General features: G+C 45.4%; 1 protein-coding gene across 2 annotated transcripts in view; it reads right to left on the bottom strand.

Moving 5' to 3' along the window:
* Nucleotides 1–13,521: 13,521 nt before the first annotated feature.
* srgap3 (SLIT-ROBO Rho GTPase activating protein 3) overlaps nt 13,522–26,625 on the bottom strand; it is a 128,701-nt gene continuing 115,597 nt past the window's right edge. For both annotated transcript variants that reach the window (XM_084445864.1, XM_084445865.1), the window contains exons 19-22: nt 25,406–25,586; nt 24,324–24,467; nt 23,532–23,865; nt 13,522–17,899 (exon numbers count right to left, since the gene is read on the bottom strand). In XM_084445864.1, coding sequence (XP_084301990.1) covers nt 17,417–17,899; nt 23,532–23,865; nt 24,324–24,467; nt 25,406–25,586 — 1,142 coding nt within the window. In that variant the 3' untranslated portion in view covers nt 13,522–17,416. The remainder of the gene's footprint in view (nt 17,900–23,531; nt 23,866–24,323; nt 24,468–25,405; nt 25,587–26,625) is intronic.

The raw sequence follows: 26,625 nt of genomic DNA, 5'->3' as shown, positions 1-26,625 counted from the left end.
CAGTAATCTAACAATGGGCTATCTCATCTACAATAACATGTTCACTGACAGTTCATCACCGTGTAAATAAAGGACTGAGAAGCTGGGATGTCAGCCTGCAGGGCATGGTCGCGCTGCACGGTCGGGAGGGTAATTTGTGGTCTAAATTAAACAGTAATCACTCAACTCAAGGACGCTTTATAAATGCTTGGCTTGAACCTGTTCTGTGGCAACATTATCTTATCACTACATTAACCACGAACAAAACAACTCATATAGGAAGTGTGCATATCAGCCTCTTTTTTCTTTCTTTCTTTCTTTCTTTCTTTCTTTCTTTCTTTCTTTCTTTCTTTCTTTCTTTCTTTCTTTCTTTCTTTCTTTCTTTCACCAGAGACTCGAGCAACAGTGTGATTATTTAAACAACCCTTATTTAAGGTCGCTAAAAAACCTGGGGGCTCTTTGCTGGTTTCATTCACACAAGATAAGCCTTGTATATAAGGGAGTATTACTAGGAAACACTAGGAGCTAGGGTTGGGTTTGAGTGCCTTACTCAGGGCATAACGTTAGGCAATGATTGATGGGAAATCACTTATCTTGTGGCCTGGGCCTCCTGGTCTCATTGGATGGTCTAACTAACCACTGGGCCAATGGCTGGGTCTTGATGCAGTATAGGCTATAGCCTTGACATTCACTGAGACATCTGATGTCAACACATTGAACACTCCAGCAAACACTTAAAGGAACACGTCAACTTTTAGGGAGTGATCCAAGATCCTAAGAATATTTTACCTAATGTTTAAAGGAACATGCCAACTTTTGGGGAGATTATCTTATTTGCCATCTTCACCAGAGTCAGATAAGAAGATACATACCCTTCGGTTTTCTGTGCTTGCAGTAGGAAGCATTGAGACCTGTTAGGGCCTGTGCAGACTACACAATTTATTTGGTCTTTCACGATGGTCACCATGTCAGATTAGGTGATCACAGTTGCATAAATTATTGCCGTGTCATGGCTGGGACACTGGCAACACTACACGAATGACAGCGACAAATCATTGTATGCTGTCTTTCATGACCATGCGTGTCAATGATCAGGTAGTCTGGTCAAGAAATTGTCAGTCATGGAAGAAGCACTGAATTGAAGCTTTATTTATACTTGAAATTGTGGTACTCCCCTTCACTATCTTTGAGTTATCTTTTGACTGTCGAAACCATGATATGTAGGTAGGCTACCACAACTAGGCTATATCTGCCTCATTAAAACTACAGTTGATACAATTGAAGTATTACGTTTTCGCCTGGGATTCATCCCTTTTATCTAACGACTCAGACCTTTTTATCTACCATCCGTGACCTAAAGATGTAGGATAACCACAATCAATGTGAGGAAGGATAATTAATAGACTATGACGTTATATGAATGTAGGCCTATTACTTAAAAACGATTATGTAGCCTAGGTAATTACAAGTGCTCTCCTAGTTTATTATCAATCAATCAATCAATCAAAGCTTTATTTGTATAGCGCATTTCATACCCAGAGGCAACACAATGCGCTTTACAGAGAACAAGGGAGGTGGGCATACGACCCACCCCTACATATTCCAGAGGGAAGAAAAAAACAAGTCACCCGGGGGCCAGATAAGTGAGCTGTAAAAATTCTTCCCTGACCCCTCTCAACAAGGCAATCGAGCAAGCTCCTGGAGTATGTTTGTCTACTGGCTAAGAACATTTATAAAGCAATAAATTACATTAAATTACATTTTCAGAGTAAGAGAGGCTAAAAATATCATAGGAGAGACATGGCAAACACTGGTGTATGTCTGTGTGTGCGTGAATGTGCCTGGGCCTAAAGCCGGAAGTGGACTGGTGTATGTCTGTGTGTGTGTGTGTGTGTGTGTGTGTGTCCATGCCTACAGTATGTATATGCATGTGATGAATCCAAAACACTACAAGCTCAAGGACCCCTGCTCTCCTTTGCAATTCAAATAGCATTTTAAGCAATTTTTTGCTGAAGATTAAATATGAATAATGAAAGTTCACAGAACCTGGTCTGAGAGAGAGCCAGAGAAATGTGTTTCAAGGGCGGTACATCATTGGAACAACGTGACAGGCATCAGCAGTCCAACTTTTACGGCAGATATCGCCCATCAATCACATCCATAGTCTTGTGAAGGGTCCTCAGCGAAGACGCCATTTTCCACTTCAGAATGTCCACAGAACGACCCTCCGACCCCCCTCCATCCCACCCCCCTCCATCCCGACCCCCCTCCATCCGACCCCCCTCCATCCGAACCCCCTCCATCCGACCCTCCTCCGTACGACCCCCCTCCATACGACCCCCCCTCCATCCGACCCTCCTCCGTACGACCCCCCCTCCATCCGACCGGGGCGGCTGCAGTGTGATGGAGAGACACATAAACAAGAGGAAAGGTGTCGATGGAGGGAAATGACCTCATCATCACATGAAGGAAGCGCAGGCGGCGATATAATATTACATTACATTCCTCCATTCTCTTTCTCTCTCTCTCTCTCTCTCTCTCTCTCTCTCTCCATCTGTCTGTCTTTCTTTCTTGGTCCCTGTCTGTCTTTCTCTCTCTGTCTCTCGTGCTTTACTTTCTCTCTCTCTCTCTCTCTTTCTCTCTCTCTCTCTCTCTCTCTCTCTCTCTCTCACTCTCTCTCCCTCTCTCTCTCCTCCCTCTCCATCTGTCCCTTTCTTTCTTGGTCTCTGTTTATCTTTCTCCCCCTCTCTCGCTTTGCTTTCACCCCCCCCCCTCTTCCACAAATCATTGTATGCTGTCTTTCACGACCATGCGTGTCATTGATCAGGTAGTCTGGTCAAGAAATTGTCAGTCATGGAAGAAGCACTGAATTGAAGCTTTATTTATACTCGAAATTGTGGTACTCCCCTTCACTATCTTTGAGTTATCTTTTCACTGTCGAAACCATGATATGTAGGTAGGCTACCACAACTAGGCTATATCTGCTTCATTAAAACTACAGTTGATACAATTGAAGTATTACGTTTTCGCCTGGGATTCATCCCTTTTATCTTCCGACTCAGACCTTTTTATCTACCATCCGTGACCTAAAGATGCAGGCTAACCACAATCAATGTGAGGAAGGATAATTAATAGACTATGACTTTATATGAATGTAGGCCTATTACTTAAAAACGATTATGTAGCCTAGGTAATTACAAGTGCTCTTGTAGTTTATTATCAATCAATCAATCAAAGCTTTATTTGTATAGCGCATTTCATACCCAGAGGCAACACAATGCGCTTGACAGAGAACAAGGGAGGTGGGCATACGACCCACCCCAACATATTCCAGAGGGAAGCAAAAAAACAGTATCACCCAGGGGCCAGATAAGTGAGCTGTAAAAATTCTTCCCTGACCCCTCTCAACAAGGCGATCAAGCAAGCTCCTGGAGTATGTTTGTCTACCGGCTAAGAACATTTATAAAGCAATAAATTACATTAAATTACATTTTCAGAGTAAGAGAGGCTAAAAATATCATAGGAGAGACATGGCAAACACTGGTGTATGTCTGTGTGCGTGAATGTGCCTGGGCCTAAAGCCGGAAGTGGACGGGTGTATGCCTGTGTGTGTGTGTGTGTCCATGCCTACAGTATGTACAGTATATGCATGTGATGAATCCAAAACACTACAAGCTCAAGGACCCCTGCTCTCCTTTGCAATTCAAATAGCATTTCAAGCATTTTTTTTACTGAAGGTTAAATATGAATAATGAAAGTTCACAGAACCTGGGCAGATATCGCCCATCAATCACATCCATAGTCTTGTGAAGGGTCCTCAGCGAAGACGCCATTTTCCACTTCCGAATGTCCACAGAGCGACCCTCCAACCCCCCTCTATCCGAACCCCCTCCATCCGACCCCCCTCCATCCGAACCCCCTCCATCCGACCCCCCTCCGTACGACCCCCCTCCATACGACCCCCCTCCGTACGACCCCCCTCCATACAACCCCCCCTCCATCCCTCTCTCTCCATCTGTCTGTCTTTCTCTCTCTCATTCTCTCTCCCTCTCTCTCTCCTCCCTCTCCATCTGTCCCTTTTTATCTTTCTCCCCCTCTCTCTCGCTTTCCCCCCCCCCCCCCCCCCCCCTCCTCTCTGTCTCCTCCTTTAAAGCGATGTCCCTGAGCTGACGCAGAGCTTTCACTCCCTTTGAAGGGACATCAGGACGGCATGCTTGGATCTTCACTCTCATCCCTTTTTTTTGTTAATTGTGACAACAAATCTAAGAAATCTTGTAAGTTGTGGTTTTGATGCAGTCAGGTGACCTCAGAGTCAGGTGACCTAGAAGGCAAAAATCCCAGACTGGTCTTTGTCTGTCTTCGATCTACTGCACTTGACAGAGTTGACAGTAACAGACCCAGAAGTTTCAGACGCCATATCAACATATATACCCAGATTGGATTAATCCTGTGCTAGTGATGTTATGAATGATGTATTGTTCCAACTGTCCCTCGGGATCACGTTTAACAGAGTTATTGCATGGCAGACTGTTTCTCTTAACAGTCTGTCTGCAGACTGAGAAGTTGAAGGTTGGAGGAAGAAAATGATGATAATGTTGTCCTGCTCCTACGTACGCAACACAAATTACACGTAATTGTCGCATATTTTGCTCTCAGTTCATTCACTAATTATTATCTTGAGGATATGAAATTAGGGCATTGGAGTGCTCTTACACAAGCCAAGTGTTTCCAGATTGGACCAGTGTTGTCAGCACTATCCTTCATTCTCTTCTCAGAGGGGGTGCCTTTCTCAGGAATATTTTGATTCAAGCAACACAATCATTCTTTTAAAGATTGTAACCTTCATACAACTTATGGCAAGTGTTACAGGTTTATTAGTTTGATTAAAGACCCCTAGAGGGTTAGGTGGAACAATGGAAGAGACTGTCTGACTCTGTCTGTCTGACAGTGGGTCGGCCAATCCATCTGAAACTGCACATGGGCATTGATCACTGGCACAGCTGAAAGAGCTGATTCTTCAATTAAATGTTTTATATGAGCATTTGCAAGCATTTTTGGCCAAGTCTGCACCTTTTAAAGCATGCAAGTCTGCACAGAGCTGTCCACACATACCCAGAAGTAAACGTAAATGTCCTTAGTTTAGATTGTTTGATAACCCCCCAAAAAGTTTGCTTGCAACCCAGTCTCACACATAAATGTCACGACTTAAAGGGGATTTATTTCAGCTGGGTCCTGACAATGTCAGAAAAACAAAAAAGATTGAATGAGCTTCAACATTTTTGGAAGGTCTACGGAGTGAATAATAAGCAATGGCTTAAGAAAAGTAGACATTCAGGCGAAGCTCAAGAATCAATTTCCAGCCTAACAATTGCTGTGAGGCTCCTTGAAGCGGCATGGGGTGTTTTGAAAAACAGATACTTTAACCTCATGGTGAGAGATGAATTAGAATTCTAGTCTGGCAATCCAGACAGTAATTGGACAGGAGCACCTTCTCTATGGTATTCATCAACAGTGTGTTCAAAAATTAAGAAAGCCTGCATTATCTTATCTTCCCAATTATACAAACTCACTTACCAGAGTTCACCTTGGGCTCCCACTCAAATTCATGTAGGTGGGGGTAGAACAGCTCAAATAACACATCAATGACATGTAGAGTCCCACAAGGATCAATTCTAGGGCCCTTACTCTTCAGTCTGTATATGCTACCCCTACGTAATGTAATTAGGAGGCACAATATTAGCTAGCATAGCTATGCAGATGACACCCAGCTCTATATTTCTGTGACAACCAGTGACAACCAGTGACTACAGCTCAGTTGACCACTGATGTGTTGATCGTTGGTGATAAAGTTGAAAGGGAGAGACTATCTGGGTGCTTAAAAACACTGACACTAAACATCAAAGGCCAAGTCAGAAACCTAAGTGTAGCAGTCTAAGGGTTAGAACAATGGAAATATGACTATGACTAGGTATAATGTATGATTATACCGCGGTTATCACAAATATGAAGGAATATGTATTTAATACATTAAATCAACTCATATGGGGCACCACCCTGTTCTGTACAGGGAAACAGATAACACTTATCAATTGTCCTAATTGATCAATCTCAGTCTGAAGGAGGTCTTGACTCAATCAAGTGACCTAAAGATCATGTGATGACGCTAGGACGTGATCAAATGTTAATAATATTTATTTAAGTTATACTAATCAATTATCAAAATAATATGAAAACACAATTTCAATAATAGATGGAAAACAAATGTGCCGATATGAAAACAGCAGAAATTAAATGAATGATGTCATGTATTATCACAGCCTATCCTAAATCCTCTAAGCTTAAACAACACTTGGCATCACACCACATCAAAAGAGAATGTTGGATGGCAACCTTACGGGTAGTGTGCTGGAAAGCAATGCGTCCAGAGGCGTTGTTTGGCTCGAAGAAGGGAAGAGGCACGTGACTGATGGTCACTCGGTTTGATGCAGGGTGTAGCACACCTGCGCTGCCGTTGAAACAGTGATGGTAAACTGTTGGCGATATTTGCAGAGTTCAAAAGTAGTAGTACTGTAGGTAGAAGTGTTTGTTGATCAAAACAAATATGGGACACGGATGAATCTAAACATCTCTGGCTTTGTTGTCAATGCAAATTATTATGATCAATAAAACCTGATCGGAAGCATATTTTGTTTTTTCCAGAACATCAATGGACACCAGTGACCACTCGGTGAGTTTCCTGTCTTTAAAAACGTAGAATTTATGGTGTTTTGATGGATTTTGTCTATGCACCTATGGATCCATTAAGTGTGTTAGCAGCAACAGGCTATATCTCGAGAGTACACTGTTTGACGAAACTTTGATATCGGCCATTGTATATAATCGTAAATAACCTTATCACACGGCCTATAATGCTGAATTCTGAACCTGTCCTTTAAGAATGTGACAAGGACATTTTTTTTATAACCAGAGAAACATTGCTGAGGTGAAACCTTTTCTCTCCCAGACCGACTTTGAAAGACTAATGCAGCTTTTATCAGTAGCAGGCTGGATTACTGTAACGCTCTCCTATCTGCTCTACCAAAGAAAGCTAGTCATCTCCAAATGATCCAAAATGCTCACTAAGATCAGAAGGAGGGCACACATCACACCAGTTTTAGGATTGCTACACTGGTTACTGGTCAGTTGTAGAATAGATTTTTAAGATTATTTTATTAGTTTATAAAGCTCCCCATAGTCATGCACCTGAATACATATCAGGTATGCTTTTACGGTATACACCAAGTACATCCTTGAGATCCTCTGGCACTGAACTTTTAACGGTTCCTGGAGCCAGGACCAAGAGACAATGGGGAGGCAGTTTTTACGCCCCCAGCCTCTGGAATACCCTCCCAGAAAACCTAAGAATGGCTGAAACTGAGGGAACTTTTAAGCGAGATCTTAAGACATACCTTATTAATCTTGCTTTTATCATGTAGTTTTACCTGTTTTAATTACAATTGTATCTTTTATACTCACTTAATTATTTTTACTGTTTCTTCTCTTTTACCATACAGTATATGATCTGTCCTGTTTTATTTTCTTATTTTTATCTACCATTTTAACTGTTTTTATTTATTCTGTACAGCACTGTGCTACATTTACTTGTATGAACAGTGCTTTATAAATAAAGTTAACTTTGACTTTCAAACAGTTCCTGGAGTAGATGATTGAGACTTATTCTCTTTGTAGTGTTGTTAAAATCCACAGGCTTTCAGAACCAGCCCATACCATGATGGATGAAAGCTCAGCGTGATTCACCGTGACCTGAGTTTAGTGGTCCCTTCCCGCCAAATCCAGTTTCAGAGCCATGGCTATGGCCTGGAGGTCTAGTCTCAGCCCCTGCAGTGCAGGGGGTCTTCAGCAGGCCCGCCTGGGAAAAACTGCACAGAACCGTCTCTCCTCTCCGGGCTTACTGGCTGATAACAAGCTCAATCAAGAAATCCTCAATCAAGAAATCCCTCTCACGCAGCCTCCAACGCTCGATCCCCAATACTAATGAACCGTACATCTTAATACACAGCAGCATGCACATTTTGATCTTTCTTAATTGGGCTACATTGCTAATGGGTTTACTTATGGCAGCGCAGGAACAGATCTGGTATCTGGCAGAAAATTAAAAAGTGGGACAGTTGGATTTTGATTTTCTCTTCTTATCAACTTCAAAGGAAGTGGCGTGTGACAATGGAGGCGATGTGTGAATGTCATCATGAGTGCTCCTCAGCATCCCCAAGGAGGAGGAGGAGGGGGGAGGAAGGGAGGGAGTCGCTTTGCATAAAAGCATAGGTCAAGGTCAACTTTATTTATAAAGCACGTTTAAAATCAACTGAAGTTGCACCAAAGTGCTGTACAATATATAAAATAAACTAAAACAGAAAACAGAATAAAGTGCACATAATCACAGAATAATAAAAGGACAGGACACAGAACAGGACAAGGGATGACGGCTATCAGGCCTCAAAAGCCAGTGAGAACAAGTGCGTTTTAAGCTGAGACTTAAAGAGCCCTAGGTTCTGTGCGTGTCTAGTGTGCAGAGGGAGGCTGTTCCAGAGCTTTGGGCCAGCCACCGCAAAAGCTCGGTCACCCTTGATCTTAAGTCTTGATCTAGGGACTGTTAAAAGAGTCTCGGATGAGGACCCCAGGGTTCTAGATGTCGCACGAACTTGAATCAGTTCCCCCAGATATTGGGGGGCCAAACCATGTAGAGCCTTAAAAATGAAGATTAAGATTTTAAAATCAATCCTGAAGCGAACAGGAAGCCAGTGGAGGGAGGCCAGCACCGGTGTGATGTGGTCCCGCTTCGTGATTCCAGTCAGGAGGCGTGCAGCAGCATTCTGGACCAATTGCAGGCACCTCAGTGACCGCTGGTCAAGGCCTACATACAAGGCATTACAGTAATCCAATCTCAAAGAAATAAAAGCATGGATGACTGTCTCCAGGTCCTTAGGAGAGAGGTACGGTTTCAGTTTGGTAATGGGTTTACCTATGGCAGCATGGGAACAGATCTGGTATCTGGCAGAAAATTAAAAAGTGGGACGGTTGGATTTCGATTTTCTCTTCTTATCAACTTCAAAGGAAGTGGCGTGTGACAATGGAGGCGATGTGTGAATATCATCATGAGTGCTCCTCAGCATCCCCAAGCATCAGCTAAATGTAAATGACTGTAATGTAAAGGGTTGAGGAGGAGGAGGAGGGGGGGGTGGGATGGAGGAGAGGAGAGAGGGAGTGTAGGAGGAGGAGGGGAGGAGGGAGGAGGAGGGAGGGGGGTGGAGGAGGAGATGAGGAGGAGGGAGTGGGGAGGAGGAGGGAGGTGGTACTGCAGCCCTCCTGGGTTGAAATATGAATACACACTCCCTAGAGTCTCCCATCTCCCATGGAGAGGGTTAGGGTTCGATGTTCTTCTCGTGAAACTCAAACATGCACACATGACAAGACTTGAAAATAGCGGCTCATCACACACTACAGGATTTGAGGGAGGGAGAATTGAACCACTGTAAAGTAGTGACGTAATAATCAAAATATCAAACAAGTTTGATATTATCAGGCCATCCTTGCTTAATAGATAACCCTATGTGCTCTGTTTTATGTCTTTTGTTTTTTGTTCTATTATCTAATTGTGTAGGCTACATGTATTGTTGATTTGTGTACCGTATACATGTATTGTAGATTCTTTGTATAACTTAACAAAAAAATGTTAAAAATTGCACATGTGGCTTTGAGCCAAATGTCAGCTGCCCTCCGTCTGAGAGAGAAAAAATATATTACCAGGGTGCCCCGATGGGTCTGTGAGCCGTTCGGGAGGTATAAGATTGGATCTGGGACATACCTCAGACTCAGGTACTGTTATACAGTCTGGCAGGTTGGCACAAAGGAACGTCTGAACCGCTCTATCTTACACCTGGGTGGGATGAGCCTGTAGCTGAAGGTGCTCCCCATCTGCTACAGTTCGTTAAAGAGGGGTGGGAGGGGTTGTCCAGAATAGACTTCAGGAGCCAGCCCTCCTCACCAGCTTGTTCAGCTTGTTTGACTCCCCAGACTTAATGCTGCCTCCCCAGCAGGCCACGGCAAAGAACAGTGTGCTGGCTACCACAGACTAGTAGAACATCCTCAGTAGCCTGCTACACACATTAAAGGACCTGAGCCTCCTGAGGAAGAACAGTCTGCTCTGTCCTTTCCTATAGAGGGCCTCAGTTTTGTCAGTCCAGTCCAGTTTGTTGTTCAGGTGCATTCCCAGGAACTTGTATGAGTCCACCATCTCAACTTCCTCCCCCTGGATGGTGATGGGGGCTGGAGGCCGTTGGTTCCTTCTGAAGTCCACCACCAGCTCCTTGGTCTTGCTGATGTTGATTTGGAGCTGGTTCTCCTCAGACCATTCAACAAATCTCTGGATCGCGTCACTCTACTCTGTACTGTACCTAATCATCTGTCCCGATGCAGCCCACAATAGAGGAGTCGTCCGAGAACTTCTGGAGGTGACAAAGTTGTGGTCGAAGGTGTAGAGAGTGAACAGGAAAGGTGTTCTTTGGGCGGCGCCCATGTTGCTTCTCACCACATCAGACAGGCAGCCCTGCAGTCGGACATGCTGTAGCCTGCTGGTGAGGAAGTCTGTGATCCAGGCCACCATGTTGTAGTCAACCCGCATTGCTGGGAGCTTCTCCGCGAGCCGGAGGGGCAGGATGGTGTTGAATGCACTGGAAAAGTTAAAAAGCAGGTCTCTCACTGTGCTTCCCGGCCTCTCCAGGTGTGAGTAAGCTCTGTGGAGCAGGTAGATGATGGCATTGTCCATGATGATTCTGGCCTGGTACGCAAACTACAGGGGTCCAGCGAGTCACTCACCAATACAAATCCACATAACAGCTACAATATTATCATTACCTACAGCATGTATGGATGTTATGCAGTTGCAGAGACAACTGCCCTATTGTGCAACAACTCAAATAAACTGGAAATCATCAAGAACGCTAGGACAACTGATTAAACCCTTTAGCTTGAGAGATGGGTCACACTGACTAGAGTTTGCAAAACACTAAACAGCTCGATGTTAAGAATGTTACACCAGCCTCTCTGTTATCCAGTAGCCTGCTACAGTATGTGAGGATCATTTCATATGCTTGGATTATTTAATTATGGGTCTCTGATGTGGAACTAATTGAGTTCGGTGTAGACTATATCGTCTTGTTGGCTGCTGATAGAAATCCCAGGTGAAACTGTACAACCACCATTCAGAATTTAGAGTAGGCCATAATTACATAGAACTTGATCCACAGTAAATAATCGTCCGATAGAGCAGCGTTGATTGTTCATTACTGTCACCATTGTTTTCCCCTGGCCTGCATGGATATACACTATATGGACAAAAGTATTGGGCCACCTACACATTACACCTACAGGAGCTTCTATGATATCCCATTCTAAATTCATAGGCATTAATATGGAGTTGGCGAGGGGGCAGCATGGTAAATGGTAAATGGACTGCTCTTATATAGCTTATCCAAAGCGCTTTAAAAAGAAGACCACCCATTCACACATTCACACACCAATGGTGGCAGCTTCCATGCACGGTGCTAGCCTGCTCATTGGGAGCAATTTGGGGTTCAGTGTGTTTACCCAAGGACACTTGGACATGTTGTCAGGAGTAGCCGGGATTCGAACTGCCAACCCTACGATAATTGGCCGACCTGCTCTACCTCCTGAGCCACAGCTGCCCTTATCATACACTATATGGACAAATGTATTGGGCCACCTATACATTACACCTACAGGAGCTTTTATGACATCCCATTCTAAATTCATAGGCATTAATATGGAGTTGGGCCCCCCTTTGCAGCTACTGTATAACAGCTTCCACTCTTCTGGAAAGGCTTTCTACAAGATTATGGAGTGTGTCTGTGGCAATTTTTGGCCATTCATCCAGAAGTGCACTTGTGAGGTCAGACTGATGACGAGAGGGCCTTACATCACCAAGCGCAATGCCAAGCGTCGGATGGAGTGGTGTAAAGCACGCCGCCACTGGACTCTGGAACAGTGGAAACTTGTTCAGTGGAGTGACGAATCACGCTTCTCCATCTGGTAGTCTGATGGATGAGTCTGGGTTTAGAGAATGCCAGGAGAATGTTACCTGCCTGACTGCTTTGTGCCAACTGTAGAGTTTGGTGGAGGAGGGATAATGGTCTAGGGTTGTTTTTCTGGGGTTGGTCTAGGCCCCTTAGTTCCAGTGAAGGGACATGTTAATGCTTCAGCTTACCAAGACATTTTGGACAATTCTATGCTTCCAACTTTGTTGTAACAGTTTGGGGCAGGCCCTTTTCTGTTCCAGCATGATTGTGCCCCAGTGCACAAAGCAAGATCCCTAAAGGCGTGGTTGGGGGAGGTTGGTGTGGAAGAACTTGACTGGCCCGCACAGAGCCCTGACCTCAAGCCCATTAGACACCTTTGGGATGAACTAGAACGGAGATTGTGAGCTAGGCCCTCTCGTCCAACATCAGTGTCTGACCTTATAAGTGCACTTCTGGATGAATGGGCAAAAATTCCCACAGACACACTCCAAAATCTTGTAGAAAGCCTTTCCAGAAGAGTGGAAGCTGTTATACAGTAGCTGCAAAGGGGGACCAACTCCATATTAATACCTATGAATTTAGAATGGGATGTCATAAAAGCTCCTGTAGGTGTAATGTTTAGGTGGCCCAATACTTTTGTCCATATAGTGTATGATAAGGGCGGCTGTGGCTCAGGAGGTAGAGCAGATTGTCCAATTATCGTAGGGTTGGTGGTTCGAATCCCAGCTACTCCTGACATGTCCAAGTGTCCTTGGGCAAAGACACTGAACCCCAAATTGCTCCCTGTGTGTGTGTGAATGGGTGAATGAGACACCTTCATTATAAATTGCTTTGGATAAGCTATATAAGTGCAGTCCATTTACCATGCTGCCCCCCCTCTGTCTCTCTGGGTAGGGAGAGAGCTTCATGTGTAGAAGTCGGTGTCGCTGGTCTGCCTGGTGCTGGGGTAGGCTGTCTCCCCCAGGTGGCTGCAGGAGGAACTTGGTTCAGCTTTTCTTTGTGAGGAGAGGATAGCAGATGCAGGCTGTTGTTCTTACCAGAGTCTATATATATATATATATATATCTATATATCATGGGTTTTATATGAAACAGGGCCTAGATTACTATGGCGGCGCCCTCTTGAAAAGGCCTAAAGTCTGAGAAAAAAATATATTGTTTTAATAAATTTCTAAAACAATGATATTGTTTTTTCCCCATGGTAGAGTAGGTTCTGTGACAAAGGTCCCTCACTGGCAGAATTGGTTTGAAATGGTTCTGTACCTGGTTCTCATAACACAATTTGGTTGGTTGATTATGTATTAGATAACATCTATAGTATCTATTAATTACAGTACACTGTAGTTCAGGCTAACAGGCTGCATCTCTTAGTACAGAACATATTTTGGACAAATCTTCAGCCACATTGATGAAATCACTCACCCAGAGAGGGCCGATATCAGAGGGCAAAAAGTTTAGCTTTTATTTGGACATAAGAGGTTCTCAACATCCAGTCAGTGGCATGGTGTACATTACATCACGAGGGGTTCAACCAATCAGACACTCTTGAACAAACAGCATCACTAGACAAAGAGAGAGAGAGGGGGAGAGATTGAGAGAGAGAGAGAGAGAAAGAGGGTAAACAGACAGAATGACATTTCACACTGCTTACAGTCCCCACCACAGGCATCCAGCCCAGTTTGGTATCTGAATGTCAAGTTCTTATGATCATGAATATAGGCTTGTTTATCTTATGATGATGAATATAGGCTTATTTATCTTAGCAAACATACGTCATCCATTTTTCTAGCATACATTCCAGAACTCAGATACAGGTCCTTGAACACCACACGCAGAGCGTAGAGGAGAAGAGAGTGCACCGAGTGCCCTAGAAACCGTGCAAGTACAGGAGGATCCACAGGCAGTGACCCTTGGCCTTTAAGACTGGGTGAGACGTTAGCTTTAATGAATGAGTTAGCAGATGAGAAGAGTCTCATCTCTGAACCACTTCACAGGGAGGAGAGACAGACATGAGCTGAGATGATCTGATCATGATACTGTAGGTGTGTGCAGTAGACTACCACAGTACATACAGTAGGGGTCCAGGAAAACACCCTCCTGACCACTAAACGGCTGCTTGTGATGTTAATATTAGTTTAAGAGTCATATTCACACACATAAAAGTACAAATGAAAAGATTCTTTCTTTATGAGACATTATTTTGGATGCATTTTAAACTGCATCTTCATTCAGATTTTCCCCATGGTTCCAATTATGAAAAATATGGAAATGGAGGAACAACATTGGCAAGAGGAAAATGGACCCCCAAAATGTCTAAGTCCACGCCTGGGTATGTGTACAGCAGTCTTCATAAACCTTCACTGAATCCACAAGAGCATAGATAGACAATCATTCCATACAACATTTATCAGTCACTCTGATGAGATGACACACAAATGAGAAGTTCATAGTAATTCCTCTATAGTGATGCATACATTACATATGTACACATATCCTTATTAACACAAAATTCCTCAGGTTATTTCACGTGCATGAAGATGTTACAAGGAAAAAAATATGATAAAAAATGTCAACGTTTATATCAAACATGACAACTGAGTGACAGCATACTGTAGTTAAAAAAGTAATTATACAAGTCCATTATAAACTGATAATGTGCACAAAAGGCACTTAAAATACTCCTTTTTGACAAAAGGGTATATAAATAAACAAAATACTAAAAACACTAAAATGTGAGAACAGTCTAGTTCATACATAAAAGATGTTAATTTCAAAATTTCAAACATTTAGTCTGTGCTTTCCTTCATCTTAAAACGTGCAGCTTGTGTGTTTGGGGAACAATGCTCTCGAATGTACCCAGCTGAAAAATGATAGACAAAAAATTATCAATTTGTTGTCACAGTCAAATGTGTTTTGTTTAGTCAAATGCTTTTTGTTCAACCAGCTCATGTATACGATCCACTGCCATGTCAGCTCCCGTGTCACAGATGGATGCCCACATCACATCCTGACCCGTTTCCACGGCGCCCTCGGAGTGAGAGACCCACGAGACCCCGACTCAGGAGGGCCAGAGCAGTGCTATTAATACCAACAGAGGATAGAAGGGCATTAACCTCAGTCTCCAGCCATCTCTGGGCTCCCTGTGCTGAGGGGTTCCTGTAGTGTACAAGTCGCCCACCAGGGGGCGGTACACCCCACGCAGTATCCCCGCAGCAGAGATGTCTACTGTATGTCTACTGTATGCTTACTGTATGTTTACTGTATGCTTACTGTACGTCTGACTCTGTGGAGCTGCTGTCCCTGTTCTTTGAGTCAACATCAAGCACATCACGCAACAGATTGGAAAGCAATTGTCATGGAAATGTATCCAAATAAAAGCGTATCTCAGTTCAAATAACGTGCTCTGACTTCAGCCCACTACGGTTTCATTACCAGCCTCTGAACCCCTGTGCTACTGCTGTGTGTTTGTGGCGTTTGGTTTCATTCATCATTCTCCTCATTTCAGAACGGTTACACTGACAGAATAACAGGCGTATAATGAAGCCATTTGTGAGTTGTTGTTGTTTTTTTTAAACCAAAGCAAGGCACCACAAGCACTCATTGTTCAATAGCCACAGTATATGAGTGGGGCGGACAGCACAGCACACATGCAGAGCAGGGCGGGCTGCTGGCCAGGTATGCCGAGGACACGGACATGCAGTCACAGCCCTGGGGGGAGGGGGGTGGGAGCAGCCCTGGGGGGGGGGGGGCGGGGGCAGCCCTGGGCCTGGTGGCTACCGTTCAGAACGGCCAGGGCTGAGTGACAGCGCAGCAGAGCTGATGTAGAGCGACGGTTCCCTCAGCGCCTGGCTAATCGCTTCCCTCGCTACTAATGCTCTGAAAACAGGGGGAGGACTGGGTGACCTGGGGTGTGTTGTGGACGTTTGTCCCGACCGGAAAATGGGCAGACAGACAGACAGGGAGGGAGAGATTGTTTCTGTTAATATATTACAACATTTAATTAACGTAGCACTAACTGCTCAGGCAAGACTGGTGCCATCTAAAGTTATCACATTTTAGAACTCAAAAAGAACTTCTGACATTATTTTCCAGCATATTTTTGCCCAGTAATAGCATGACGTGAATCAGACTGAAACAGGCAAGGGGTTGTCTTAAGGATGGCGAAGTTATGAAATAAAGTTATGGAGTTTTATGCTTAGAGCCAGCATGGACACTTATGTTAATGAAAAGGTAGATTTCCTGTTTGAATGTTGTGAACTGTGCATGCATACCAGAGCGCAGCCATCTTTAATACAATGAGTACTGTATGAAAATGTTTATGTCCATGTGTGTTGTTTGCTGTTCATGTGCAAAAATCTCTGGGTGTTTGGTGATTAATACCTGCTGCTGATTGACAAATGCCATTCACATCATCCCCTCACCTGTTCATCCAATTCACATCATCCCCTCACCTGTTCATCCCATTCACATCATCCCCTCACCTGTTCGGTCTTGGCCTGTACAAGATTACCGCCCCCCCCCCAAAAAAAAACAACAAACAAACAAAAAAACAAAACATACTAGTCATAAATTATGTACAAGTTAAACTACATTGTTTTACCACAGGTTTCAATTAGTTGGTACAGTATATTAGTTCAGTTTTTCTGCATCTCATACATGGAGGCCTACACAACGTTGCTATGTCGTTACTTTGAACATCCCTCATACTACTGTACAAACAGAAAGCATAACAACTTCAAGTAAGTCTTTATGTACACCCAAGTGGCCGGCAGCCATGTTGGTTACAGTCTCACAGACGGCCTAGCAGACTGAATGTCGGCCATGTTGGTTATAGTCTCACATACAGCCTAGCAGACTGAATGTCGGCCATGTTGGTTACAGTCTCACAGACAGCCTAGCAGACTGAATGTCAATTCTTGTCCAAACGTCATCTGGACAACCAGTGCAGGGGAGAAAAACCAATGCTTTACTTGCATTCAAATTAAACCTTTAAAAATAAGGACCTAGCCACAGATGAACTCTGTTAATGTTTGAGGTAAAACAGAAAAAAAGGTTTGAGGTTATTTGACTGTTTCTCTTCACGTTGGCTCTTCAGATCAAAATTCACAGGGTGTCGGGTTGAATCGATACCAGACCCCTACAGCCTCTCCACCTAGCTCTTCACTGGGGCTAATCACTGGACAAGCTACCAGAATACAAATAAAAATAAAAAGCAAGCTAGCTAGGAGAAAACCCACACCTTCTCTGCTCTGCGCAATTCAACTCTCATCTTGGCCACATCCAGGAGCACCCCAAAGCAACCGTCGCCCGCTGCGTCTTTCCCCCTCAAGCTCTTGTCGGGCGTAGCTACATAGTGCCTGACTTGTCGCCGGCCGCGTTAGCCGTAGCGTTAGCCGAGGCGCTAGCCGCTGCGCCGGGGCCGCCGCTGTTGCCACCGGGGAACATCTTCTCGGTGGGCGTGACGGCGGGGCTGCCCACGCCCGAGGAGGAGGAGCTGCTGGAGCGGTGCTGGGCGGCGGGGGGCGGGCGCGCCGGGCGCAGGGGCGGCGGGCGGAGCTGGGTGCCGGCCAGGCGGGCGGAGAGGGCGGGCTTGAAGGTGGTCATCATCTCGGAGGTGGAGCTGCTGCTGCGGCGCATGGCGGCGTCCGGGTCGCGGATCATGATGGTGTGCAGCGGGCTAGCGGGCTCCGACCCGGGCGCCGGGGTCATGGCGGTCTTCAGGATGGGCTCCAGCGTGTCCAGAACCACGTCTGGCGCCTGCTTGGCCGTGTTCTGGCGCTCCAGCTCACGCAGCTCGTGAAGCGCCGTGGTCATGGTCTTCTCAATGTCCTGGCGTAGGGTGCAGTTCACACACACACACACACACATTGAAAGACACAGACACACACACACACAGGTGCACACACACACACATGGACAGACACAGACACATACATGGACACACACATGCACACACACACGTGCACACAGACAAACAAACATAGAAACAGACAGGGGACAAAAGCAGATGGTGAACATATTGTCCAAGAGGAGACAGCAGGACATCAACCACTTCAATCATCAGTAGTTCCTGACAACATTACACATCTTAAAACTCACTTCAGGCTTCCATTTCCGGCGTTGAGGGGGTGGCAGCTTAGGGAAAGAGCTCCTGACACTAGTAATTTAAATTTGCCCCAGAGTAAATAATTAATTTGCCGAAATACACTAAAAACGTGTGGTAAGGGGCTAAGATGTCGTTTAAGCATAGAAATTTGAGAAAGAGGTCCCCCGCAACCTAGAAGTGACGAGTTGCAATTATCTGAAGTAGTTAAAGCTAGCCTGGCTAGCTTGCCTCCGTGCTCTCACGAGGACGTGGGATCAGAGCATGAGGGGGAATCGGTTGATTTAGCCCTAATCCTGAAAGAGTTGAGGGGCTTTAGAAAAGACAACAGCTTCAGGACATTTAATGAGAAATTTCAGAAATGAAGGCGAGGCTCGAGAATGTGGAAGCTAGGGTCGGCGAGAACGAGGAACAACTCCAAAATACAGACGAGATAATGGCTAACAGATGCTAACAGTGCTAGAGAAGCTTCAATCAAAGCTCTACGACACTGTGGAGGATGCGACGGCGGACCATTTGCGCCGAGGTCTACCTGTGTCAGTGATTCCGCAGCCAGCGACACTCCGTGAACAACTTCAGAGGCGGTCGTCTTGGCAGCCTGCGAGGAACCGACATACTCCCGAGAGCCAGAGGGGCCACGGGATACAAGGACAAGTTGCAAGTATTCAAGCGTACGTCGGAGTAACCTGCCTAGACTATGGTTAGATGGTTAGAAGGAATATATAATAGACGTAATATAGTTGTAAACACTGTCGGGACTAAAGTGTGAGGGCACTCTTCTTTAAGTCACCACCAGGGTTGAATGCCCTCTAGCTCTAGGAGTTGATAGGGGACATCCTTCAAAGTTTAGGGACTGCAGCGGGAGCGATTCACTGCAGTGGAAGCGCAATTTGGTGCATTTATGCTTGTAACTTTTACCACGAGTTCTGATTTACGTTTTATACGTTCCGTTCTTTGTTGTTTCATTAGGGGGAGCTTACCTGCTGCTGCATGTAGTGATAAGTATGTTGATCCAATTCTGGTTATAAATACATGCAAAGCGGATCGGTGAAAATATTATCTTTTAATTTTAATGGGGTCTTGAATCAAGTCAAGAGGGGCAAGATATTGTCCAAGCTGAAGAAAGAAAATGCACAGATAGCTCTGCTCCAAGAGACTCACATGAGCCAGGTAGAACATTCGAAACTGAAAAGGGGTTTAAACACGTCAAGTCGAAGCACAAAAGGGGTGTGGCTACCCTTATCTCTAATACACTTAACTATGAACATGTCTCAGAAATGAGTGATGATGAAGGTAGATTTCTCCAGTGTGACTGGTAGGATAGAGGAGACCGAAATCACACTGTTAAATGTGTATTCCCCCCCTGGGAGCAATTGGTTATTTTATAGGAAGGTTTTTGATTTAATGGTGGGCTCTCAGGATGTGGTTGTATGTGGGGGATACTTTAATATTAAACTTAATTCTAAATTAGACTCATCTAGATTGTCAGGTCAGAATAATCCACTTAAGTGAGTAAGGAAGGTGAACTCCTATATGGAAGAAATGGGCATAATTGATATGTGGAGGGAACTACACCCTGCTAGTAGAGACTATACTCATTATTCATTCCCCCATGCAAAGAAGAAGAATGTACTATTTTAACAATGGATTTATCAGACCACAGCCCTATTTCTATGTCCCTGCTCCTGGAGAGGAAAAAATGAAAAACTCACATGTATTTAATGATGTTGAAACCTTGTCTAAAGTAAAGGAGGACATCAAAGAATATTTAGAAATCAACAATACAGGGGAAGTATCACCAGTTATTGTGTGGGACACACTTAAAGCAGTGATGAGAGGGAAATGAATCGCTATTAGTTCCTTTATGAGGGAGGAAGACCAAAGGGCAGAAATTAGACGATCTACAGGGAAGGCTAAAACATACATTACAGGAAGATACCACTAACCCTACTCCCAGTCTGAAACAGGAAATAAGGAAACTACAGGGTGAAGTTAATGACATCTATACGCAAGAGGACCAGAAGAAATGTGTCTTCCTGAAGCAGAAGTATTATGAGATAGGTGGGAGGTCAGGGAAATACTTGGCGTATAAACTACGCAAACAGCAGGAGGATAGTATAAAGTGAGAAATCCAAAGACTAAGGAAACTAAACTGGATAAAATTAAAAAGAATGCTTTGAGGCCTTTTACAGGGATTTATATTCTCAGCCAATAGCATCCAAGGAGAATGATATTGATGTTTTTCTCAGCTCCCTAGAATTCCCCTCACTCTCTGGGGCGTAAAATGAGAACCTAATAAAACCTATTTCAGTTGAGGAGATACAGTAGATTCGGCCATCACCAGATGAAAGACTGGGAGAGCAGCAGGGGCCGAGGGTTATAATACACAGTGGTACTGCAGTTTCAAGTCAGAATTAACACCGCTTTTGCACAAGACGTTCAACTGGATTTTGCAGGAAGGAGAAATACCGCCCTCTTGGAGGGAGGCGATTATCTCTGTCATTCCAAAAGATGGGAAGGATGTACAGGAATGTGGTAACTATTGTCCAATTAGTGTACTGAACTTAGATTATAAATTGTTCACTTCTATTTTTGCCCGCGGATTAGAGAAGGTCCTACCTGATCTTATTAATTTAGACGAGACTGGTTTTATTCGCCATAGACAAACTACGGATAATATAAGGAGAACTCTACATATTCTTGGGCATATTCATAAGGTTAAAACTGAATTGATTGTAGTGAGTCTAGATGCAGAGAAAGCCTTTGACTGTCAGTTGGGTATTCTTATATAAGGTTTTGGGAAAATTTGGCTTTCATGATAATTTCATCAGAACAATTCAATTGCTGTATGATAAGCCTTCAGCCAGAATAAAGATAAATGGCGATCTCTCTGATCCTTTTAATTTACAGCGTGGCTACAGACAAGGCTGCGCAGTTTCTCCCCTCCTCTTCCATCTATTTATAGAGCCCTTAGGTAAACTAATAAAGCAAAATCATAAAATTAATGGAATTGAGTTTGCAGGGGTTAACCACAAGGTGGTGATGTTTGCGGATTATGTGCTAGTTGCCCTGAGCAACCCCGAGAGGTCATTCCCAGAATTGATGTCAACGCTGTCTGCTTTTGGAAAATTGTCCGGGTATAAAGTAAATATTTCAAAAACTCAGGTGAGGACGCTTAATTTTGTACCACCTGGAAGTTTAAGGTTGGAATACCAGTTGAAACCAGCTTTTTCATCTATCCCTACCAACTCAATCTCCAAGTTGTACAACGCTTTATCCCTTGTAAAGTCTGAAGATACTCTGTATATAAAAGGGAAATGGGAAAGGGAGGCAAGGATCAACCTATCGGAGGCGACCTGGGAGATTTGGGTCTTTCAATGGGACTGGAGAACATTGCTGTTAGAATATCATCAGATACTTCAGGGCGCTTTCACACCTAAAGGTCTAGACCAAGGTCCCAACCAGAATCCCGTTTGGTGCTTTCACATTTGTTATTTTTTATTGATTAGTTCCATAACCTTCGCTTTCACACCAGCGGACCAAAGGATTTTTGGTGGCAGATCTACATTATATCGTCATCGCTTGCATGGGGGTGCGTCTCCCTATACTTGACACTGATTGGTTTGTGGATGCACGCCGTCTGTTTGATCCGAAAGTTTGATCCTGTTTGATTTCACATTAGGCAGCAGCGAACCTTGGTTCGAGCCGAGACCACCTCTTGAGGTCGGATCAAAGATCGAGTCTTTGATCCGCGCACCGGGGTCCAGGAGGTTTCACACCTGCCAATTTGGTTCGGATCAAACTGGAAAGTCTGAAAATCCGGACTAAACAACGTAGGTGTGAAAGGGTCCTAAGACACCTTATCAGGAGAAATATAAAGGTTCAGATTTGCCCTGTTGGAGATATTGTGGCTCAACTGTAGCTAATCATTTTCATGTTTTCTGGGACTGCCCCAAGTTGAATGTTTTTTGGAAGGATATTCAGACTACTCTGAACTCTGTTTTCAATGTTCACACTCCTCTGAATTTCGAGACTCTGTACTTGGGCCATGTTACATGTTTGGAGTGTACTGTAGGAGCGATATAAAGTTGATACAAATCCCTCTTGGTGGCAAGTACAAAATCAATCACTAGAAGGTGGATGACTCCTTCACCACCCACAATAGATGATTGGCTTGGAATTATACTAGAAATATTTAATATGGAAAAGCTAACCTACTTTCTAAGAACCCAAAAAGTTAGATTCTTCCAAATTTGGTCAAAATGGATCACATTCATAGCCCCAATGAGAGCAGACTTTGTATGAGCTTATCACTCTTATGCATAACATGAGGTTGGTCATTTTTATTCGTCCATGCCAGCAGCAGCAGGTGGTCTCCCCGAGGTTCTTTTAATGGTTATTTTTGTCTTTCATAATTGAAAATGGAATGGGAAAGTGTATTCTCTGAATGAGTGAGATCTTATGTAAACGATGTGCATATAATAAAAATAAAAAAAACTCACTTCAGCTATGACTTTCCACATTGACAGCCGTGTACTGTGTGTGTCTTCCTCAGCTGCAGACTGGCTCACACCTGCCTGTCTGTCTGCCTGCCTGTCTGTCTGTCTGCCTCTCTCTCCCTCTCTCTCTCCCTCTCTCTCCTCTCTCTCTCCCTCTCCTCTCTCCCTCTCTCTCTCTCCCTCTCCCTCTCTCACACACACACCACACGCACACTCTCCTCTCCATCTCTGTCCTCAGGTTTCCTGTCTGCGTAACAGAATAATGAAAGATCACCGATAAGACTGTAATCGCCTGACCTCGCCATGCCCAGACAGTGAGGGTCATAAATTCGGTCCGGTCACCGGGAGACTCTGCGCTGAGGGAATCATTAGCGGCGACGCTCGTCGTTCTGCCGTTTCAAACGCTGTCCATACCCAATTAGCTCCCCCCGTTCAGAGAGATGAATTCTAGCAGAGTCATAATCAACAAGCATTTAGAGGCTCAGCAGCTTTCCCCTCAGCGACAGCGTGACACGGAGACCGTTAGCCGTTCAGACACGACCGAGGGAGACGACCGCTCTTCCTCGCGGTGCTCGTTCCCCTGTCTTTTTTTGGGTGTGCCGCTCTCACTATTAAGAGTCGCGACAGCTACGTAATCAGTAATATTGCGGGAGGCCTCAATAAAAGACCTTGATTTTATTTATGGTCCACACGGAGTGGATGTTGCGTGTGTGTGTGTGTGTGTGGGGACAGCACACTTCCTTTCACTCCTCTGGGCGGAGCCTGTGTATGTAACAGGGACAGAGAGGGCGGAGCCTAAGTATGTATCAGAGACAGAGAGGGCGGAGCCTGCATGTTTAACAAACAGAGAGGGCCCCACCTCGGCCAGTGCCTCTGCCTCCAGGGCCTTGTGGTCCCCCAGGCTGCTGTGCCGCGTGGCCCCGGGCCCAGGCCTCAGGGGGTGGCCCTCCGGGTAGGCCTTCCTCTCCGGGTAGTTGATGCTGCCTGCGCTGCCGAAGGCTCCCAGGCGCCTCTTCTCCGGGCTGTCCATGCGTCCGCGGCTCACCGCCACCTTGTGGGGGCTGCTGGGGCAGGCGGCGGCGCGTGGGGGCGTGTCCGCGCCCCGGGGGGGGCTGTGGGCGTCTGCACCGCTGCGGCGCCGGGGCGGGATGGCGGCGCCGTCCGAACGCAGCCTCATCCTGGACAGAGACGGACTGGGCACAAGCAAAGGGAAAATGTCCAGTTTTAGTGGAGCCAACCCTTATTTAAAAGTACCTTTGATTGTAAAACAGTACACGCGTTACGTATGTAATTTTTGTAATTTGTAAATTTCTAACTTTGTAACTTGTAAATTTGTAATAGAGTATTACAGTTTATTTGTATCAAGCATAATTTTGAGTACCAATTCACTTTGACTGTACACTGTACATTACATGTGACAAATAAAAGGATTCTTGAATCTTGAATCTTCTTGTTCAACAGAGTCCTGGGCTGAGTTTCCCAGAGGCATCGTAGCGCTACGTTCGTCGTAGCGCTATAATGAACGTAGCGCTACGATGCCTCTGGGAAACTCAGCCCTGACCTATACGGTATCCCCAGGTGTAATGTAATAAGTGTTGTAATTCTATTGGTACAGTATTAGGGTTAACAGAGGTGGGCGTCCTGTGCCCACCTGGCCAGGACCGCCCCCAGGCCGTAGTCATTCTCGGACGGGGAGAGACCCTCATTCTTGGATGAGGACTTGTCGTCCAGCAGGGGCCCGCTGCTCGCCTCGCTGTCCGCCTTCTGACTCAGGTTGTCTGAGAAGGCATCATCGCTAAGAGAGAGAGAGAGAGAGAGTGGGAGAGAGAGAGAGAGAGAGAGAGAGAGAGAGAGAGAGGGAGAGAGAGAGAGGGAGAGAGAGAGAGGGAGAGAGGGAGAGAGAGAGAGAGACAGAAGAGTAAGATGAATTGTCTTCAGACAGGAGCCGGCAGCTTTACTTTACTAAGTTGTGGACGGAGAATAAATGGAAGCTGATTAAACAATTCGACTGCTCTGACACGTTATTTACTTGTTCTTTCTCCATATCGTTCTCTCAAGCATTAAAATAACAATAATAATAATAATAATAAGAGAGAGAGAGAGTGAGAGACAGAAGAGTAAGATGAATTGTCTTCAGACAGGAGCCGGCAGCTTTACTTTACTAAGTTGTGGACGGAGAATAAATGGAAGCTGATTAAACATATCGACTGCTCTGACACGTTATTTACTTGTTCTTTCTCCATATCGTTCTCTCAAGCATTAAAATAACATTTGCTCACTATCAACGTGTACGTATATTCATCAAACTTAAGTGAAGGTCAGTCACGCTGTAACAGGAGGCAGAGTGTCTCATCTTTCACCTGCCTGGAACGAATGTCTGGTGTTTTCAATGAATTAACTGGAGCTACTTCCTTCACGACGTGAGGTGGACTCTCTGTTTGTGAGGAAGCAGCGTTTTCCAGGAATTAGCGGCTGGCGTAAATGGACTGCGCTTATACAGAAGAGCACTTTTTATCCAAAGCGCTCTACAATGAAGGCCTCTCATTCACCATGCAAGGTGCTAGCCTGCTTGTTGGGAGCAATTCGGGGTTCAGTGTCTTTGCCTAAGGACACTTCGACATGTCGTCAGGAGGAGCCGGGATTCGAACCACCGACCTTACGATCGCTGGACGACCCGCTCTACCTCCTGAGCCACGGGCGTCCGCCCCGGGAGAGCGGCGAGCAGTCACTCACAGGTCCTGCACCACGATGTACTGGTGCGGGATCAGGCCGTCAACGCCGTTGTGCCGGCCCTCCCACCAGGCCTCGGAGGCGCGGTGGTACAGCAGCAGCGACGCCCCCTTCTTGAAGGACAGCTCCCGTGGACTCCGCCCCGCGTAGTCGAACTTGGCGATGGCCTCGATCTGCTCCACCTCTGCGTGTGTGTGTGTGTGAGAGAGAGAGAGGGAGGGGGGAGAGTGAGAGACAAAGTGATAGAAACATGAGAGAAGCGCTAGGTCCATTTCCTGAGAATATCACACATCTAGCCCGACGCTAAATGCGAAGAAGAAGAAGAAGTCCCTTGCTCTGATTGGCCAGACAGACTCCTGGCATGTGGCAGGACAATGAGAGAATGTCTTGTTGGTGTTCTCATGGCATCCTGTAACCTCTCCTCTCCAAGCTTCATATGTCCACCACAGACCTCCTCACACCACAGACCTCCTCACACATACAGACCTCCTCACACCACCGACCTTCTAACAGACCTCCTCACACCACAGACCTCCTCACACATACAGACCTCCTCACACCACCGACCTTCTAACAGACCTCCTCACACCACAGACCTCCTCACACATACAGACCTCCTCACACCACCGACCTTCTAACAGACCTTCTCACACCACCGACCTTCTAACAGACCTCCTCACACCACAGACCTCCTCACACATACAGACCTCCTCACACCACCGACCTTCTAACAGACCTCCTCACACCACAGACCTCCTCACACATACAGACCTCCTCACACCACCGACCTTCTAACAGACCTCCTCACACCACAGACCTCCTCACACATACAGACCTCCTCACACCACCGACCTTCTAACAGACCTCCTCACACCACAGACCTCCTCACACATACAGACCTCCTCACACCACCGACCTTCTAACAGACCTTCTCACACCACAGACCTTCTAACAGACCTTCTCACACCACAGACCTTCTAACAGACCTCCTCACACCACAGACCTCCTCACACATACAGACCTCCTCACACCACCGACCTTCTAACAGACCTCCTCACACCACCGACCTTCTAACAGACCTTCTCACACCAGACCTTCTAACAGACCTCCTCACACCACAGACCTTCTAACAGACCTTCTCACACCACAGACCTTCTAACAGACCTCCTCACACCAGACCTTCTAACAGACCTCCTCACACCACAGATCTCCTCACACCACAG

The sequence above is a fragment of the Borostomias antarcticus genome (genome assembly GCF_949987555.1).
Source record: "Borostomias antarcticus genome assembly, chromosome: 11".
Lineage (NCBI taxonomy): Eukaryota > Metazoa > Chordata > Actinopteri > Stomiiformes > Stomiidae > Borostomias > Borostomias antarcticus.
Note: the sequence above shows the minus strand (reverse complement) of the source record. Positions and strands in the feature narration are given on the sequence as shown.